This window comes from Heptranchias perlo, chromosome 18 (genome assembly GCF_035084215.1).
Source record: "Heptranchias perlo isolate sHepPer1 chromosome 18, sHepPer1.hap1, whole genome shotgun sequence".
Lineage (NCBI taxonomy): Eukaryota > Metazoa > Chordata > Chondrichthyes > Hexanchiformes > Hexanchidae > Heptranchias > Heptranchias perlo.
The window spans coordinates 3,273,038-3,293,678 of record NC_090342.1 but is presented as its reverse complement, the minus strand read 5'-3'; the positions used below and the strand labels follow the sequence as shown (position 1 = coordinate 3,293,678).

Here is a 20,641-nt window from a genome sequence, read left to right as displayed (position 1 = left end):
TGGTTGGAAGTTGGATTTTATACTCGTGGCTGGGGGGGCAATATTGTGCCTCGTTTTGCCCGTTTCTCGGGGACGAAATGGGGGGAGAAACAGCCGAATTTCACGAGGCTCTCTCCCCCAACCCGAAGGCGCCTGAAATTGGTCCAACATTATATTGGCTCTGGTGATTTTTAGGTGTCCCTGGCGATCGCCTCAAGCAAGCTCCGACTACAACAACAGTAATTTGCATTTATATAGCGCCTTTAATGTAGCAAAACATCCCAAGGCGCTTCACAGCAGCGATTATCAGACAAAATTTGACACCGAGCCACATAGGGAGATATTAGGACAGGTGACCAAAAGCTTGGTTAAAGAGGTGGGTTTTAAGGAGCGTCTTAAAGGAGGAGAGAGAGGCGGAGAGGTTTAGGGAGGGAATTCCAGAGCTTAGGGTCTAGGCGGCTGAAGGCACGGCCGCCAATGGTGGAGTGATGGAAATCGGGGGATGCGCAAGAGGCCAGAAATGGAGGAGCGCAGAGATCTCGGAGGGTTGTAGGGCTGGAGGAGGTTACAGAAATAGGGAGGGGGCGAGGCCATGGAGGGATTTGAACACAAGGATGAGAATTTTAAAATCGAGGCGTTGCCAGACTCTAGTTTTTATCCGACTCTCTAGTTGCCGACTCAGTGATCCTTAAAAGGAGGCTGCGGAAGATCAGGTGAGTAAACCTTTTCTCACTTATCACCCCTCCTCCCGGCTCCGCGGCCATACTGAGGGCTGCTGCCAGACTGCGATCCCCCCTCCCATCTCCTCCCCTCCCCTCCCCTCTCCTCCCCTCCCCGCCCCCTCCCATCTCCTCCCCTCCCTGCCCCCTCCCCTCTCCTCCCCTTCCCGCCCCCTCCCCTCTCCTCCCCTTCCCGCCCCCTCCCCTCTCCTCCCCTTCCCGCCCCCTCCCCTCTCCTCCCCTCCCCGCCCCTCCCCCCCCAGGACCTACCCCCCTGGCCGATCTCCAAGCTTTAACCCATCCAGGGAGAGGTGGGTTATGAAGAGATTTTGGGCGTTGTTTGTATATGTCTAGGAATGGGAGACGAGTCGGCTCTGTCGAGGTGTTATTTGGAGTACAAGACAGACTTAAATTGTTATAGAAGTGAACAAAAGAAAAGAACGATGTCTCAAAGCTCTTTATGGAGTTTTTTGAATGTAGAGAAACACGGAAGCCAATTTGTGCACAGAAAGCTCCCACCATGTGATAGTGACCGGATTATCTGTTTTTTTAATGATGTTGGTTGAGGGATAATTATTGGCCAGGACACTGGGGAGCACTCCCCTGCTCTTCTTCGAATAGTGGCCCTGGGATCTTTTACGTCCACCTGTGAGGGCAGACGGGGCCTCAGTTTAACATCTCATCTGACAGACAGCACCTCGGGCAGTGCAGGATTCCCTCAGTACTGCCCCTCCGACAGTGCGGCGCTCCCTCAGTACTGCCCCTCCGACAGTGCGGCGCTCCCTCAGTACTGCCCCTCCGACAGTGCGGCGCTCCCTCAGTACTGCCCCTCCGACAGTGCGGCGCTCCCTCAGTACTGCCCCTCCGTCAGTGCCGTGCTCCCTCAGTACTGACCCTCCGACAGTGCAGCGCTCCCTCAGTACTGACCCTCCGACAGTGCAGCGCTCCCTCAGAACTGACCCTCCGACAGTGCAGCGCTCCCTCAGTACTGCCCCTCCGTCAGTGCCGTGCTCCCTCAGTACTGACCCTCCGACAGTGCAGCACTCCCTCAGTACTGACCCTCCGACAGTGCAGCGCTCCCTCAGTACTGACCCTCCGACAGTGCAGCGCTCCCTCAGTACTGACCCTCCGACAGTGCAGCACTCCCTCAGTACTGACCCTCCGACAGTGCAGCACTCCCTCTAAGAGGACAGGATTGGTACTGTACAGCTCAGGAAAGCTGCTCCTGCTCCTATTTCTTATGTTCTTACGTTTGCCAAGTCTTGATCCGTGATTTCCTGAGAAGTGCTCCCTCGGAATGCTGGATTGTGGAATCGCTCCGATAAAGAGTTTAGCGGCAATTTTATGCACAGCGAGAGGCTGCCTGACCCAATGGCAGTGAGGTGTAATGTATGACCTCTTGAGTCACCAAGCCATGGGTTCAAGCCCCACTCCAGGACTTGAGTGAACAAATCTAGGCTGACACTTTATTGCAGTGCCGAGGGAGTGCTGCAGTGTCAGAGGGGCATCCTTTGAGCCAGACGTTTCAACAGAGGCCCCGTCTACCTGTCCAGGTGGATTGTAAAGATCCAACAGCACTTTTCAAAGAAAATTAGGGAGCTCTCCTGGTGTCCTGGCCAACATTCCTCCCTCAGCCCAAGACAGATTAACTGGTCATTCATTTCATTGCTGTTGGCGGGATCTTGCTGTGCACAAAAAGGCCACCACACTTGCCTACATACCAACAGCGATTGCTTGTCAAAGGTAATTAACTGGTTGTGAGGCCCTTTGAGATGTAATGAGATGCTATGTCAACGTTTGTTCTTTCCTCATCACTGTCAACTCAATGGAGATCATCTCACTCAGCACAGACTGAGGATCAAAACTGGAACCTCTCTGGCCTGTTGGTCACGCAGGTCATCTCTGAACTGGCTGGGTCATCAGGAGCTGCAGTACTAATAGTGGGATGGACGGGGAGGGATAGACAGGGAGGGAAGGCGAGTCTTAAGAGAGGAGCTTGTAAGGGCAGGACTGGCTCCATCTGTATACAAACCGCAACCACAGAGTCATCTGTACCCTTCTCGGTCTTGCTGTTTCAGGGAATTTAAAAAAATATATCAATTCTTGGGACGTGGGCGTGGCTGGCAGGGCCGGCATTTATTGCCCATCACTAAGACCGCCAGAGGGCAGTGAAGCGTCAACCACGTTGGTGTGTGGGGACTGGAGTCACATATGGGCCCAGACTGGGTAAGGACGGCCGGTTTCCTCCCCCAAAGGACATTAGAACATAAGAAATAGGAGCAGGGGTAGGCCATTCGGCCCCTCGAGCCTGCTCCACCATTCAATCGGGTCATGGCTGATTAGTGAACCAGTTGAGTTTTTACGAAATCCGACTGCCTCATGGTCATTTTTGCTGATAACAGCTTTTTAATTTCCAGATTTTTGTTTTAAGCTGAATTGAAATTCGCAAACTGCCCAGGGTGGGATTTGAACTCATTACGGGGGCTTCGAGAGAGAGCGAGCCAGAGAGAGCAAGAGAGAGAGACAGAGGCTAAATAGAAACAAACAGATATTTCATTGTGCCTGTTTCCTTACTGTGCTGATGGGAGCAGTGATATCATGTAAATATTTTCCAGTACAAACCTTATTTTGTTTGAGGTCAACAGATTTATTTTGATAGGACATTTCTGCCGGATAAACTCAATGCAGTTATTATGCGTGATTGTATTTTAGGAGTTATTAGATTTGTGGTGAAAATGTTTGTCCTTTTTTAAAATTGGAAACACGTCAAATAAGCAGCGAACTCCCAGTTTTCAGTGTTTGTTGTGCCATCTTTCTTTTCAGTTCTCTTAAATATTTGCAATTTGTACCCTCCTCCTCTCTCCCTCCCACTGGCGACTTATCAAAGTGTCCCAGGGTATCACTGGCGATGTACTGCACTGTGGCCAAGGGAGTCTGTGTGCAGTCAAACCCTTTACACTATACCAATAAATTAGCCACTAATCAGAAATGTAATTAGCCACATCTGGATTCCCAATTAGCCACATGTGATCTCAGTACTCATATTCACATGGCGTGTGCATGTGAACTTTAACCTTTTTGCGTATCTGGTGGGCAGATAGTCGGGTCATTAAAGGTGGGAGGGTAAGTCGATTGTGATAAATTTATCCACAGATCAGTGAAATGCAAATAAGAGGATGCAAATTATAGTGAAACAATGAGGAACATAGGGATCGCTAGACGCAAAAAGACTCAGGGCCATCTCGTTCACCTTCTACCATCCTGGTAGTTGCACGATACAATGATAATGGAATTATTGACTAATTGCAGCAATCAATCTCTATCAATTAGTCTACAACAGACCCAGGCATGAGGTGAGAAAAACCCCTCCAGTGGTGGAGAGCTTTGGGAACCATAGAACATAAGAACACGAGAAATAGGAGCAGGAGTAGGCCATTCGGCCCCTCGAGCCTGCTCCGCCATTCAATAAGATCATGGCTGATCTTCGACCTCAACTCCACTTTCCCGCCCCATCCCCATATCCCTTGATTCCCCGAGAGTCTAAAAACCTATCGATCTCAGCCTTGAATATAGTCAATGACTCAGCATCCACGGCCCTCTGGGGTAGAGAATTACAAAGATTCACAACCCTCTGAATCTTTAGGTCCAAAGTCACCTTTTCCTCCCAAGCCTGTTACACTCACCACATGTCGTGTCTCAAATTACTCACCCAAAATGAGATTGGAAAAATTCTTTATGCAAAGAATGGTTAGAATGTGGAATTCTCTGGCACAAACCATTATTGTGGCCAAGTTTACAAATTCTTCTGAAAGGGAAATAGACGATTGCAAAAGGAATTAGCTTGAAAAAGAGGAATTTTAAAGGGCGTGAAAAGTTAGCACAATGGTGGGATTAGATAAAGTGACAAAGATTGGAAGGGCTGACTGGCCACTTTCGGTGCTGGAACATTCTACAATTCTGAAACATTCTATGATGCTACGGAATGAATTTTGGCAAATGTACTTTGTACATCTTTGGGACTGTCTCTTGTCAGTCTTCAACAACAACAACTTGCATTTATATAGCGCCTTTAACATAGTAAAACGTCCCAAGGTGCTTCACAGGAGCGATTATCAAACAAAATTTGACACCGAGCCAAATAAGGAGATATTAGGACAGGTGACCAAAAGCTTGGTCAAAGAGGTAGGTTTTAAGGAGCGTCTTAATGGAAGAGAGGTTTAGGGAGGGAATTCCAGAGATTAGGGCCTAGGCAGCTGAAGGCACGGCCGCCAATGGTGGAGCGATTAAAATCGGGGATGCACGAGAGGCCAGAATCGGAGGAGTGTAGAGATCTGGGAGGGTTGTAGGGCTGGAGGAGGTTACAGAGATAGGGAGGGGTGAGGCCATGGAGGGATTTGAACACAAGGATGAGAATTTTTAAAATCGAGGCGTTGCTGGACCAGGAGCCAATGTAGGTCAGCGAGCACAGGGGGTGATGAGTGAACGGGACTTGGTGCGAGTTAGGATACGGAGATTTGCCCTTATACATTTCCAACAAATGATTTTGCTTTTGTTTCGAATATCGCTTATTTATTTTAGAGTTAGAGTTAAATACTTTGTTATTCAATGAAGTGATTGCAATGGATTGTAATCAAGCCTAATTTCTATGTTTAATAGGTATAGCTGAGGAGTATATCACCCCGATGTTTAACTTCTATCGAAGTATAGGGGAGTTGAAGATGACACAAGAGGAATATAGCCTTTTAACGGCTATCACAATTCTCTCACCAGGTAGGTAGTGTTCGTGGCAAAATTCAATATTAGTGTTCCAAGCGTGTTATAATCCATTTATATTATTGTGTTAGCTGCAGTTCAGTGGGCAGCACTCTTGTCTCTGATATCACTAGGTTGTGGGTTCAAGCCCCACTCCAGAGACTTGAGCACATAATCCAGGCTGACACTCCCGGTGCAGTACTGAGGGAGTGCTGCACTGTCGGAGGTGCCGTCTTTTGGATGAGACGTTAAACCGAGGCCCCGTCTGCCCCTCTCAGGTGGGTATAAAAGAGTCCATGGCTCTATTTTGAAGAAAAGCCGGGGAGTTCTCCCCGGTATCCTGGCCAATATTTATCCCTCAACCAACATAATTAAAAACAGATTATTTAGTGATTATCACATTGCTGTTTGTGGGATCTTGCTGTGTGCAAATTGGCTGCTATGTTTCCTACATTACGACAGTGTCTACACTTCAAAAAGTCCTTAATTGGCTGTAAAGCACTTTGGGACGTCCTGAGGATGTGAAAGGCGCTGTAGAAATGCAAGACTGTCTTTTTTTTCTTTCTTTCTTTTCCTTTGTTGCTTCAAATAATCATTGAGCAACAACAACAACTTGCATTTATATAGCGCCTTTAACGTAGTAAAACGTCCCAAGGCGCTTCACAGGAGCGTCATCAGACAAAATTTGACATCGAACCACGTAAGGAGATATTAGGACAGGTGACCAAAAGCTTGGTCAAAGAGGTAGGTTTTAAGGAACGTCTTAAAGGAGGAGAGAGAGATGTAAGGAGTCTTACAACACCAGGTTATAGTCCAACAATTTTATTTTAAAATCACAAGCTTTCGGAGATTATCCCCTTCGTCAGGTGAGTGAGTCACACTCCTGTGAGGAGAGAGAGGTGGAGAGGTTTAGGGAGGGAATTCCAGAGCTTAGGGCCGAGGCAGCTGAAGGCACGGCCGCCAATGGTGGAGTGATTAAAATCGGGGTAAACAGCTCCCAAACAGAAACAGCTCACGATACCTGCAGCTCGATTCTCGAAGCACAAAGTAGCTACAATAAAGAAAATAAACGTTTTTGTATTTAATTCTGATACGTGAGTAATTAACAAACTTTCTTTGCACTGCATCGAGCACCATCATCACTGTTGGTGATCTGCTAAAAGAACAGTCTGAAATTATTACGCTGCTAATGTTGTATAACTCTGACTATAGAACCTGCTGAAAATAAGTAAATCCCGGGGGGTGAAATGGTCCTCAGCAATAACGCAAAACCGGTGATAGTAAATCGGCAGCAAGTTTTAAACCTGCCTGATTCTCTTTTCCATTGAAGTCAATGTGTAAGGAAATTGGGCGGCGTATAACGGGCGGCGTATAACGGGAGGGCGTATAGCGGGAGGGCGTATAACGGGCGGGCGTATAGCGGGAGGGCGTATAACGGGCGGGCGTATAGCGGGAGGGCGTATAACGGGCGGCGTATAACGGGCTGGCGTATAACAGGCGAGTGTATAACGGGAGGGCGTATAACGGAAGGGCGTATAACGGGCTGGCGTATAGCGGGAGGGCGTATAACGGAAGGGCGTATAACGGGCTGGCGTATAGCGGGAGGGCGTATAACGGAAGGGCGTATAACAGGCTGGCGTATAGCGGGCTGGCGTATAACGGGCTGGCGTATAGCGGGAGGGCGTATAACGGAAGGGCGTATAACAGGCTGGCGTATAGCGGGAGGGCGTATAACGGAAGGGCGTATAACGGGCTGGCGTATAGCGGGAGGGCGTATAACGGAAGGGCGTATAACAGGCTGGCGTATAACGGGCTGGCGTATAACAGGCTGGCGTATAACGGGCGAAGCAATTCGCTATTGCTTGTTTTGCGCTACTGCCAAAGACCAATTTCACCCCGCTGTGTGTGAAAGTTTTATCAGACTTTAACGTGTATTTAATAGCTGGTTCGATAGCCTCATAGATCAAAATATTACACGCGCAGCATCAAGCTACAATGATCAGAAGTTACTGGGTTAGGCCGCAGTAGACCCGGAAAAATAGAGCCGAGCGGTGCAGTGTGTGGAACACGGTGCGTGATGCACGGTGCATGGGGCACGGTGTATACTGTGCGGTGCATGGGGCACGGTGCGTGGGACACAGTGTATACTGTGCGGTGCATGGGACACGGTGCGTGGGACACGGTGTGTGGGACACGGTGTGCGGGACACGGTGTGTGGGACACGGTGTGCGGGACACGGTGTGTGGGACGGGTGTGTGGGACGCGGTGTGTGGGACGCGGTGTGTGGTGCGTGGGATGTGGTACGCGGGACACAGTGCACGGTGCGTGGGACACGGTACATGGGACTGGTGTGTGGTGCCTGGTGCGTGGGACGCGGCACGCGGGATGGGGCCGGGACATGGTATGTGGGACACGGTGCCTGGGACGCAGTGCACAGTGCACGGGACATGGTGCGTGCGACATGGTGTGTGCTGCGTGGGACGTGGTACGCGGGATACGGTGCGCAGAACGCAGTGCGTGGGACGCGGTGCGTGGGACACGGTGCTCAGTGCGTGGGACACGATGCCTGGGACGCAGTGCGCGGGACACGGGACATGGTGCGTGGGACGCGGTGTGTGGTGCGTGGGATGTGGTACGCGGGATTCGGTGCGCAGGACGCAGTGTGTGGGACATGTTGCGTGGGACGCTGTGGGACGCGGTGTGTGAGACACGGTGCGTGGGACACGGTGTGTGGGATGCAGTGCGTGGGACACGGTGTGTGGGACACGGTGTGTGGGACGCAGTGCGTGGGACACGGTGTGTGAGACACGGTGTGTGGGATGCAGTGCGTGGGACACGGTGTGTGAGACACGGTGTGTGGGACACGGTGTGTGGGACACGGTGTGTGGGATGCAGTGCGTGGGACACGGTGTGTGGGACACGGTGTGTGGGACACGGTGTGTGGGATGCAGTGCGTGGGACACGGTGTGTGGGACACGGTGTGTGGGATGCAGTGCGTGGGACACGGTGTGTGAGACACGGTGTGTGGGACACGGTGTGTGGGACACGGTGTGTGGGATGCAGTGCGTGGGACACGGTGTGTGGGACACGGTGTGTGGGACACGGTGTGTGGGATGCAGTGCGTGGGACACGGTGTGTGGGACACGGTGTGTGGGATGCAGTGCGTGGGACACGGTGTGTGAGACACGGTGTGTGGGACACGGTGTGTGGGACGCAGTGCGTGGGACACGGTGCGCGGGACACGGTGGGCGGGACACGGTGTGTGGGACACGGTGTGTGGGATGCAGTGCGTGGGACACGGTGTGTGGGACACGGTGTGTGGGACGCAGTGCGTGGGACACGGTGCGCGGGACACGGTGCGCGGGACACGGTGTGCGGGACATGGTTCGCGGTGCGTTGGCCACTTGGAAGTTGCCGGCGCCAAATTGGCACTTCCAGGGGAGATCCAAAATTCATCCCTCCCCCCAATGCCCATTTCCCGCCCGATAAATGGGCGTGACGCAGTCTCGATTTCACTGCCATGGTTCTTTAGAAATTGCACTAATTTATTGTGCATTTCTACAGCACAGAAATTAAACTCCAGAACAAAGGGGTCGGGTCAGGTAAGGTCAGGCTGCACAAATGTCATGTTTCCAGCTCTTAGAATTGTAAAACAAGAAATCGGACTTCCACTGCCAGCAACAGACACAAGTCTCTCTCTGTTCACAAACACAGCTCCTTGTCCTAGAGCACCAGGAGTCAGGTCAGGACTGACATTTGGGACATTCTCAGCATCTCAGAGAAAGAAAGTTATTTGATAATGGGGCAGAAATACCATTTTTAAAACACAGTCCCATTCATTCCTGGATGGTTTAAAAGTGCACCAGCAATATAATAGGTTTAAATATTCACTCAGCAATGCTTCTCCCAGCTTCACGTGGACTATATTTTTGACAGCCTACGCAATTTGATATTACAAAGACATGCATTTATATAGCGCCTTTAATGCAGAAAAGTGTCCCAGTGTCTCTCACAGAGGTGTAGGCGGTGGGTGGGGGGGATTATTCGGTGGGTTCAAATAGCCCCCAAAATTTCTCTGATTTGTTTTTTTGAATCACTCCTTTCGAAAGATTGAACCTTACGTCACTTGATAGAAACACAGAAACAACAAATCTCCTTCCAGAGCTGGTCAGTTCTGCGATTTGACCAGTGAATGAGCAATTAACTGGGCTCCTGCTTCTAATCATTTGCCGGGATATTGCAGTGAATTGCCGTGAGGCTATTGACAGACCAATGACACATAATCGGCTCCCGAACTTTCTGCTTTGGAGTTTTTGTCCAACTGATGGTTTTTTTTCCTCTTCATTTGCTTTATTTGAATTGTTAGATTAATGGAAGTAATAATTTGAACCTTGTTGTCAAATTTCTATTGGAAAAATAGGACCAAGAAATTAGGCCATGCCGTGCCAATTTTTCGGGGGCTAATCGGCCTCCTAGCCCTCCAATATGGCAGGCAGGAAGCGCGCGCGCTCTCCTGTCCACCAGTGGGCCGCCCGCCATATTGGATAAGGTCGATACGCTGGCGGTGGGAGCCCAAGTTGGGAATATTCAAAGGTGGAAATAATTTATTTAAATTACGGCCCTGCGCGTCTTGCAGGACACGCTGCAGATTCTCGATCGCCTCAGTGTTTCACTCGCCATGTGCTGAGCTCGCCCAGAGCAACATGGCGCGAACTGGCCGGATGATTCTGCCATATTTAGCTGAACGTAGAGCCGGGAGGAGCTGCCTCCCCGCCGTCTCCGAGACTCGATGGCTCCCCACCGGTCCATGATTCCCCCCCCCCAACCACCGATCGCCCCCACCACCCCCCATCCCCCTGGTTGCCCCTCCTTCATCACTTACCAACCCCACCTTCGTTTGCCTCTTATTCTCCGCAGCTGGCCCGCTGCATAGAAATCAGGCTCAAGGCCCAATATTGGGGGCACCTCGGGCCTCACCATTCAAGCTTGAACCCTACGCACCCCCTCCATGTGCTCAAAAAATGGGCGCACCCGAATTTCTAGGCCTAGACGGTTGGAAGTAGTTTTGTTTGGTCTGATAAGCTCCTTCAATAAGTATCCTGTCCCCAGCACTGCTGAGGTGTGAGGGAAAAATGTGCTTAATATACTGGCCCATAATTTACTGTAGGAGTAAATCTAACAGCACCTGTCATTAGTTAGACTTGCCGCTGCACGTTTAGGTTTTTAACTTTTTTTGCGTGGCAAGTTACTGAAAGTGCGAGCTGATAACGTCACAGCGAGTGACACAGGGCATCTGGGACCTGAGTGAACGGACCAAGTAACTGGGTATCTCCTTAACCAGTCAGACTGAACGATTGTGAAATGAACAGCACAAGGACTGAGAAGGAAAGTGTAAATTGGAGAGGGTGAACTCAATGTCGAATCAGGTACAGAAGGAGAAATAGAGAGAGGGAAAGAAAGATTGGATTAAGAGAGAGAAGAAAAAGAGACAGAAAGAAAAAGTAAAAAAACAAATTTTAAAATGTTACATTTTTAAAATCTCCAACAACAATTAAAAGCTGAAGGAATGAGACTCCACACTTGTAATCGTTAATTTTCAGTACCAGAGAGGTTGATTGGCAGTAATTAACACTTATCATGTCGTTAAAAGGATACATAGACTGAAATGGACAAGCTCTAACTATCGGTGGTGAGTTTAGTTTGTATCGATCGTGAAAATACAGCAACTTCACGCCGTTCAATATATTTCAACGGTGAGTCAGACGGTGAGATGCCGTTTTCGTGAAACTAACAGCGGAGCAGCGCATTTCGGTCAGCAATTTTTGGATTTCTTGAGTTTAACCGCACATCTGCCCCTCGCCTGAGCGTCATTAACCTCACCGTTATTTTGACAGCAAATTCTGGCCCATTAAAACTAGTGTAGGCTGTGCGTGTCGCCAGCATTTATAACCCGACCGTGTGACCAGCGTACATCCTTATATGCAGGGGTTAATCTTTTTCAACTTGCTGGATGTTGTGACGTTACAAGGTAAAACAGCCGCATTTAGTGACTTGCTCCTGTGATATAGATCGTTCTTTCATCAAGGACCGCGAGGCTATCGACAGACTCCAGGAGCCTTTACTGGACATCCTACAGAAATACTGCAAACTGAACCATCCCGATGACCCTCAGCACTTTGCCCGCTTGCTGGGAAGACTCACCGAGCTCAGGACTTTTAACCATCACCACGCAAACATGCTGATGTCCTGGAGAATCAACGACCACAAGTTCACGCCTCTTCTCTGTGAGATCTGGGATGTACAGTAAAGCCCTCTTGCAAGAATTCTCGTGCAGTTTACAGGGCCTGGTAATTAAAGCTAGATGCACAAAAATAGTCCTGGTACTGAAGGTCCGAACTTTGGAATATTCTGAACTGATTGGGGGAATCTAAGAGGTTTTCTATGGCTCCATGTCCAGTGCAAAGCCCCACTGGTGTGAGCGCAGGTTGGAAACAGGGATGTGACACTATAGCCCTGAATTTCTTGACCCACACTCCCCACTAGTGAGGCTCCACATGGGCAACACAGTCTCAATAAATTACCCCCAATACCTTCTTATAAGAAGTTTGCCATTTTTTTAACTGCCTTCATGGTCTTAATGTATAGACAGGTCAAGTATAATGTAAGGTTATTCGCAGTCACTTTGAACTCATGTCTCATATTGTGGATTCTAGCCCTTCAGATGTTATTCATGGATGGAATTTAAGGAGAGTCACTGACCACCATCCCAGTACCACCGCAATAAACATTAACACTAGATTTCTTTTGTCAGAGAACGTAGCCAAAGGGAGACATTCTGGGTATCAGCTTCCCCAATGGAAGTGGGTAGAATTAATTTCATAGAAAAACGGAATGGTAGTTTCTATTGTACAATGGTACGGAAGGATGTCCAGAAATGCCAAAGATGGATGGAGTGTTTAATAGGTGAGATAGATCCCTAGTCACCTCCCTGCAGGAGAGCTGGAATTATACTTTGTCACATTCCCTAAATTCCCAGATGAGACGTTAAACCGAGGCTCCCGTCTGCCCTCTCAGGTGGATATAAAAGATCCCATGGCACTATTTTTCAGGGAGGTATTGCTGCAGTTATTTAAGGTATTGGTGAGACCGCACCTGCAATACTGCACACAGTTTTGGTCTCCATACTTAAGAAAAGACATACTTGCTCTCGAGGCAGTACAAAGAAGGTTCACTCGGTTAATCCCGGGGATGAGGGGGTGGACATATGAGGAGAGGTTGAGTAGATTGGGACTCTACTCATTGGAGTTCAGAAGAATGAGAGGCGATCTTATTGAAACATATAAGATTGTGAAGGGGCTTGATCGGGTGGATGCGGTAAGGATGTTCCCAAGGATGGGTGAAACTAGAACGAGGGGGCATAATCTTAGAATAAGGGGCTGCTCTTTCAAAACTGAGATGAGGAGAAACTTCTTCACTCAGAGGGTAGTAGGTCTGTGGAATTTGCTGCCCCAGGAAGCTGTGGAAGTTACATCATTAAATAAATTTAAAACAGAAATAGACAGTTTCCTAGAAGTAAAGGGAATTAGGGGCTACGGGGAGCGGGCAGGAAATTGGACATGAATTTAGATTTGAGGTTAGGATCAGATCAGCCATGATCTTATTGAATGGCGGAGCAGGCTCGAGGGGCCGATTGGCCTACTCCTGCTCCTATTTCTTATGTTCTTATTTTGAAGAAGAGCAGGGGAGTTCTCCCCTGTGTCCCAGCCAATATTTATCCCTCAATCAATATCAATGAAACAGACCTGGGCCGCCTAAAAAATGGTCCCCACAAATTTAGCAGTGGGACCAACACCTGGCGCCAGATTAGGCCCAGGCCGTCCCATTGCTAAATTGATCTGCTTTGCACTGTTTTACGCCAGAAAAATGAGCACAGCACATACCAATTTCCACCCCAATGGTCTCTTAATGTTTCTTACATTACAACAGTGACTACACGTCAAAAAGTACTTCACTGGACGTCCTGAGGTTGTAAAAGATGCTATATAAATGCAAGTTCTTTCCTTTTCTCTCAAAACATTTTAACTGCTTGCTGAAACTAAACCGAGGCAGTAGGAAGAGTTCTGCTGTTTGGTATTTAAGACAAATTGAAAAGCGTTTCTGCACAATCTCGCTGTGAGCAGAGAACGGCATAAAACCTTCTCTCATAAAGACCTTCTCTCGATACACCAGATGATCACATGTTAGATTGTGACTCGGAGCAATGGAAAACTTGTGTAAAGGATGAGACATAAATGCAGGTTGGTGTTGTGTAAAGAACTCTGACAGTTTTAAAACCTTCTTAGGATTACAAAGGAAGCCGCCTTTTAACACTGAAAATGTTAGTGTTTCATGTTCATAGATAAGTTGTTGTATATTGATACATTTTACGAAGGAAACCCAATTTTTACTCGCACTGAGTGACATAATTAAATTGACGAGCGATACCATTATTACTCATATTGATCCCTTGAAATCAGAAATGTATAATTTGTGAAAATATGTATATTATTACAATGCTATTATAATAGCGAATAAAGGATGAATTGTAACATGTATTTCTTGATGTAAATTGTTTTGTGTCGATTTATGTGATGTTTTGGTGTATTTATGCCTTTTATACTTTGCTGTGTTTAGTGGGAATGAAATCAGTCACAAATAATAAATGTTATAAACAGACTATTTTGTAAAAGTGATCAGAGCACAGTGATAAGAAAAGGCAGGGTTTTTTTAAAAGTTGGATCCTTTAGGTGGATCGGCTACTGTTGGTCGTGGGATAATTTCCTGCGAAAAACTCACAACATTGTAAAAAAGAGACTGTTGGAGAGACTCAGCCAGGGGCAAAGGGTGAGAGGGAAGATACTGGAGTGATTAAATTCAAACCGTACAACAAGCAAGCGGAGAATTCAAACCACATAACAAGGGATACACTTGAAAAGAAAAACTTTGCAGGGCCATGGGGAAAGAGCGGGGGAGTGGGACTAACTGGATAGCTCTTTCAAAGAGCCAGCAACGGCACGATGGGCTGAATGGCCTCATTCTGTGCTGTATGATTCTGTAACAAGCAAGTAGAGAATACAGACCATAAAGCAAACCAGCAGGAAATACAGACCATATTATATAGAATTTACAGCACAGAAACAGGCCATTCGGTAAAATAGGTCTATCCCAGTGTTTATACTCCACACGAGCCTCCTCCTTCCCTACTTCATCTCACCCTATCAGCATATCCTTCTATTCCTTTCTCCCTCATGTGTTTATCCAGCTTCCCCTTAAACGCATCTACACTATTCACCTCAACTACTCCATGTGGGAGCGAGTTCCACATTCTCACCACTCTCTGGGTAAAGAAGTTTCTCCTGAATTCCTGATTGGATTTATTAGTGACTATCTTATATTTATGACCCCTAGTTTCGGACACGCACCCCCCAGCCCCCAAAATTGGAAACATCCTCTCTACATTTACCCTATCGAACCCCTTCATCATTTTAAACAACAAACCAGCAGAGGATACAGACCATAACAAGCAACCTGGGAGGATGCAATTCTAGAAAATAGGGAAGAGAAAATAACCATCCAGGGAATAACCAACCATCAAGGTGCTACATAAATTCAAATTTTGTTGTGCGTATATAGAATGTATGTAAAGTGCACATTTAATGTAACTCCAGCTCATCCAAAGCTCTGCTGCCCGTATCCTCACTCGCACCAAGTCCCATTCACCCATCACCCCTGCACTCGCTGACCTACGTTGTTTCCCAGTTTGGGGAAGCCTTAATTTTATAATTCTTATCCTTGGTTTCAAATCACACCATGGCCTCGCCCCTCCCTATCTCTGTAACCTCCTCCAGCCCGACAACCCTCCGAGATCTCTGCGCTCCCCCAATTCTGGCCATGCGCATCCGCGATTTTAATCGCATTGGCGGCCGTGCCTTCGGCTGCCCGGGCCCTAAGCTCTGGAATTCCCTCCCTAAACCTCTCTCCCTCTCTCTCCTCCTTTAAGGTGCTCCTTAAAACCTACCTCTTTGACCAAGCTTTTGGTCACCTGTCCTAATATCTCCTTATGTGGCTCGGTGTCATCCCCTTGGCGGGGATATAAAGCACGGCAGCAGCGGAGGTCCGAGATTAAAAGCGGCAAGAGCTCAGCGAGAGCGGCGGGGATATAAAGAGCGGAGACTCGGGGATAAATCACGGAGATTCGGGGATAAAGGAGCGGAGACTCGGGGATAAAAGACAGAGACTCGGGGATAAAGGAGGGGAGACTCGGGGATAAAGGAGGGGAGACTGGGGGATAAAGGAGGGGAGACTCGGGGATAAATTGCGGAGACTCGGGGGTAAATTGCGGAGACTCGGGGGTAAAGGACGGAGACTCGGGGATAAAGGAGCGGAGACTCGGGGATAAAGGAGGGGAGACTCGGGGATAAAGGACAGAGACTCGGGGATAAAGGACGGAGACTCGGGGATAAAGGAGGGGAGACTCGGGGATAAAGGAGGGGAGACTGGGGGATAAAGGAGGGGAGACTCGGGGATAAATTGCGGAGACTCGGGGGTAAAGGACGGAGACTCGGGGATAAAGGAGCGGAGACTCGGGGATAAAGGAGGGGAGACTCGGGGATAAATTGCGGAGACTCGGGGATAAATTGCGGAGACTCGGGGATAAATTGCGGAGACTCGGGGATAAATTGCGGAGACTCGGGGATAAAGGACGGAGACTCGGGGATAAATGAGCGGAGACTCGGGGATAAATTGCGGAGACTCGGGGATAAATTGCGGAGACTCGGGGATAAAGGGCGGAGACTCGGGGATAAATTGCGGAGACTCGGGGATAACGGAGGGGAGACTCGGGGATAAAGGACGGAGACTCGGGGATAAATTGCGGAGACTCGGGGATAACGGAGGGGAGACTCGGGGATAAATTGCGGAGACTCGGGGATAAATTGCGGAGACTCGGGGATAAAGGAGGGGAGACTCGGGGATAAATTGCGGAGACTCGGGGATAAATTGCGGAGACTCGGGGATAAAGGAGGGGAGACTCGGGGATAAATTGCGGAGACTCGGGGATAAAGGAGGGGAAACTCGGGGATAAAGGAGCGGAGACTCGGGGATAAAGGAGCGGAGGCTCGGGGATAAAGGAGGGGAGACTCGGGGGTAAAGGACGGAGACTCGGGGATAAAGGAAGGGAGACTCGGGGATAAAGGAGGGGAGACTCGGGGATAAAGGAGGGGAGACTCGGGGATAAATTGCGGAGACTCGGGGATAAAGGAGGGGAAACTCGGGGATAAAGGAGGGGAGACTCGGGGGTAAAGGACGGAGACTCGGGGATAAAGGAGCGGAGGCTCGGGGATAAAGGAGGGGAGACTCGGGGGTAAAGGACGGAGACTCGGGGATAAAGGAGGGGAGACTCGGGGATAAAGGAGCGGAGACTCAGGGATAAAGGACGGAGACTCGGGGATAAAGGAGGGGAGACTGGGGGATAAAGGAGTGGAGACTCGGGGATAAATTGCGGAGACTCGGGGGTAAAGGACGGAGACTCGGGGATAAAGGAGCGGAGACTCGGGGATAAAGGAGCGGAGACTCGGGGATAAAGGACAGAGACTCGGGGATAAAGGAGCGGAGACTCGGGGATAAAGGACGGAGACTCGGGGATAAAGGAGGGGAGACTCGGGGATAAAGGAGGGGAGACTCGGGGATAAAGGAGGGGAGACTGGGGGATAAAGGAGGGGAGACTCGGGGATAAATTGCGGAGACTCGGGGATAAAGGAGGGGAGACTCGGGGATAAATTGCGGAGACTCGGGGATAAATTGCGGAGACTCGGGGATAAAGGAGCGGAGACTCGGGGATAAATTGCGGAGACTCGGGGATAAATTGCGGAGACTCGGGGATAACGGAGGGGAGACTCGGGGATAACGGAGGGGAGACTCGGGGATAAAGGAGCGGAGACTCGGGGATAAAGGACGGAGACTCGGGGATAAATTGCGGAGACTCGGGGATAACGGAGGGGAGACTCGGGGATAAATTGCGGAGACTCGGGGATAAATTGCGGAGACTCGGGGATAAAGGAGGGGAGACTCGGGGATAAATTGCGGAGACTCGGGGATAAATTGCGGAGACTCGGGGATAAAGGAGGGGAGACTCGGGGATAAATTGCGGAGACTCGGGGATAAAGGAGGGGAAACTCGGGGATAAAGGAGTGGAGACTCGGGGATAAAGGAGGGGAGACTCGGGGATAAAGGAGGGGAGACTCGGGGGTAAAGGACGGAGACTCGGGGATAAAGGAGCGGAGGCTCGGGGATAAAGGAGGGGAGACTCGGGGGTAAAGGACGGAGACTCGGGGATAAAGGAGGGGAGACTCGGGGATAAAGGAGCGGAGACTCGGGGATAAAGGACGGAGACTCGGGGATAAAGGAGGGGAGACTGGGGGATAAAGGAGGGGAGACTCGGGGATAAATTGCGGAGACTCGGGGGTAAAGGACGGAGACTCGGGGATAAAGGAGCGGAGACTCGGGGATAAAGGAGCGGAGACTCGGGGATAAAGGACAGAGACTCGGGGATAAAGGAGCGGAGACTCGGGGATAAAGGACGGAGACTCGGGGATAAAGGAGGGGAGACTCGGGGATAAAGGAGGGGAGACTCGGGGATAAAGGAGGGGAGACTGGGGGATAAAGGAGGGGAGACTCGGGGATAAATTGCGGAGACTCGGGGATAAATTGCGGAGACTCGGGGATAAATTGCGGAGACTCGGGGATAAAGGAGCGGAGACTCGGGGATAAATTGCGGAGACTCGGGGATAAATTGCGGAGACTCGGGGATAACGGAGGGGAGACTCGGGGATAACGGAGGGGAGACTCGGGGATAAAGGAGCGGAGACTCGGGGATAAAGGACGGAGACTCGGGGATAAATTGCGGAGACTCGGGGATAACGGAGGGGAGACTCGGGGATAAATTGCGGAGACTCGGGGATAAATTGCGGAGACTCGGGGATAAAGGAGGGGAGACTCGGGGATAAATTGCGGAGACTCGGGGATAAATTGCGGAGACTCGGGGATAAAGGAGGGGAGACTCGGGGATAAATTGCGGAGACTCGGGGATAAAGGAGGGGAAACTCGGGGATAAAGGAGCGGAGACTCGGGGATAAAGGAGGGGAGACTCGGGGATAAAGGAGGGGAGACTCGGGGATAAAGGAGGGGAGACTCGGGGATAAATTGCGGAGACTCGGGGATAAAGGAGGGGAAACTCGGGGATAAAGGAGCGGAGACTCGGGGATAAAGGAGGGGAGACTCGGGGATAAAGGAGGGGAGACTCGGGGATAAAGGAGGGGAGACTCGGGGATAAATTGCGGAGACTCGGGGATAAAGGAGGGGAAACTCGGGGATAAAGGAGGGGAGACTCGGGGATAAAGGAGGGGAGACTCGGGGATAAAGGAGGGGAGACTCGGGGATAAAGGAGGGGAGACTCGGGGATAAATTGCGGAGACTCGGGGATAAAGGAGGGGAAACTCGGGGATAAAGGAGGGGAGACTCGGGGGTAAAGGACGGAGACTCGGGGATAAAGGAGCGGAGGCTCGGGGGTAAAGGACGGAGACTCGGGGATAAAGGAGGGGAGACTCGGGGATAAATTGCGGAGACTCGGGGATAAAGGAGGGGAGACTCGGGGATAAAGGACGGAGACTCGGGGATAAAGGAGGGGAGACTCGGGGATAAAGGACGGAGACTCGGGGATAAATTGCGGAGAGAGAGACAGCAAAAAATAATAAAGGAGTGACGTCACAGGACAGCAGGTCGGTGATTGGTTGGCGAGCTATCGAGTTTTTTTGGTCTCTCGGCTCGGGCAACGGGTTAAACTAAGAGCTGGGAAACTATAACTATTACTTCATTAAATTAATAACTTAACTAGCTAAACTAATTTGTTAATAAAACTAAAAAGATCGAGTGAATAAGAACTTTGATTAATTAAATATATAAAATAAGGTTTGATTGGATGGCAGGGCATGTGATGTGTGGTAACTGCAGCATGTGGGAGTTGGTGGAGACCAGCGAGATCTCGAGTAACCACATCTGCAGGAAGTGTCTGCAACTCGAGGAACTTCGGCTCAGAGTTGTTGAGCTGGAGTCTGAGCTGCAGACATTGCGATGCATCAGGGAGGGGGAAGAGTTATCTGGACACTTTGATCCAGGAGGCAGTCACACCCCTTAGGTTAGGTAGTGGTTTGGATTCGTTCAGTGGTCAGAGACAGGAGGGTGTGACTGCGAGTCAGGCAGGTAAGGGGACCAAGGATGCAGTGATGGAGGAGACTCAGCCTTTAACCTTGTTCAACAGGTACGAGGTACTTGCTACCTGTGTGGATGGGAACAAGGACTGCAGGGAGGATGGGCAAACTGACCACGGCACCGTGGTACAGGAGGCCATTCAAGTGGGGGGAGTAAAAAAGGAATGTGGTAGTGGGAGGGGATAGTATGGTCGGGGGGTAGATACTGTTCTCTGCAGCCGTGACCGGGAGTCCCGAAGGCTGTGTTGTCTGCCCGGTGCCAGGATTAAGGACATCTCCTCACAGCTGGAAAAGAACTTGGAGCATGAGGGGGAGGATCCAGTTGTCGTGGTCCACGTAGGAACCAACGATCCAGGTAGAACTAGGAATGAGGTTTTGCTGAGGGAGTTTGAGGAGCTAGCGTCTAAATTAATAAACAGAACCTCAAAGGTAATAATCTCTGGATTACTACCTGAGACACACGCAAATTGGCACAGGGTCAAACAGATCAGGGAGTTAAATGTGTGGCTCAAAGAGTGGTGTGGGAGACAGGGGGTTCGATTCATGGGGCACTGGCATCAGTACTGGGGAAAGAGGGAGCTGTTCCATTGGGATGGGCTCCATTTAAACCGGGCTGGGACCAGGTCCAGGAGATTTGTCGGCTTTTAGTCCTGTTAATTTCTCCAGTACATTTTCTTCGCTAATGTTAATTACTTTAAGTTCCTCACTCTCATTAGCCCCTTGGTTCCCCATTATTTCTGGTATTCTTTTGTGTCTTCTACTGTGAAGACAGATACAAAATATTTGTTTAACGTCTCTGCCATTTCCTTATTCCCCATTATAATTTCTCCTGTCTCAGTCCCTAAGGGACCAACATTTACTTTTGCTACTCTCTTCCTTTTTACATAC

General features: G+C 49.7%; 1 protein-coding gene across 6 annotated transcripts in view; it reads left to right on the top strand.

Annotated features, from left to right (window-relative positions):
• nr1h4 (nuclear receptor subfamily 1, group H, member 4) overlaps positions 1-14,105 on the top strand; it is an 89,472-nt gene extending 75,367 nt beyond the window's left edge. For 4 of the 6 annotated variants that reach the window (XM_067999229.1, XM_067999228.1, XM_067999231.1 and 1 more), the window contains 2 exons: positions 5,355-5,468; positions 11,519-14,105. In XM_067999229.1, coding sequence (XP_067855330.1) covers positions 5,355-5,468; positions 11,519-11,757 — 353 coding nt within the window. In that variant the 3' untranslated portion in view covers positions 11,758-14,105. The other 2 variants (XM_067999233.1, XM_067999234.1) reach the window with 2 other exon arrangements.
• The last annotated feature ends 6,536 nt before the right edge of the window (positions 14,106-20,641 follow it).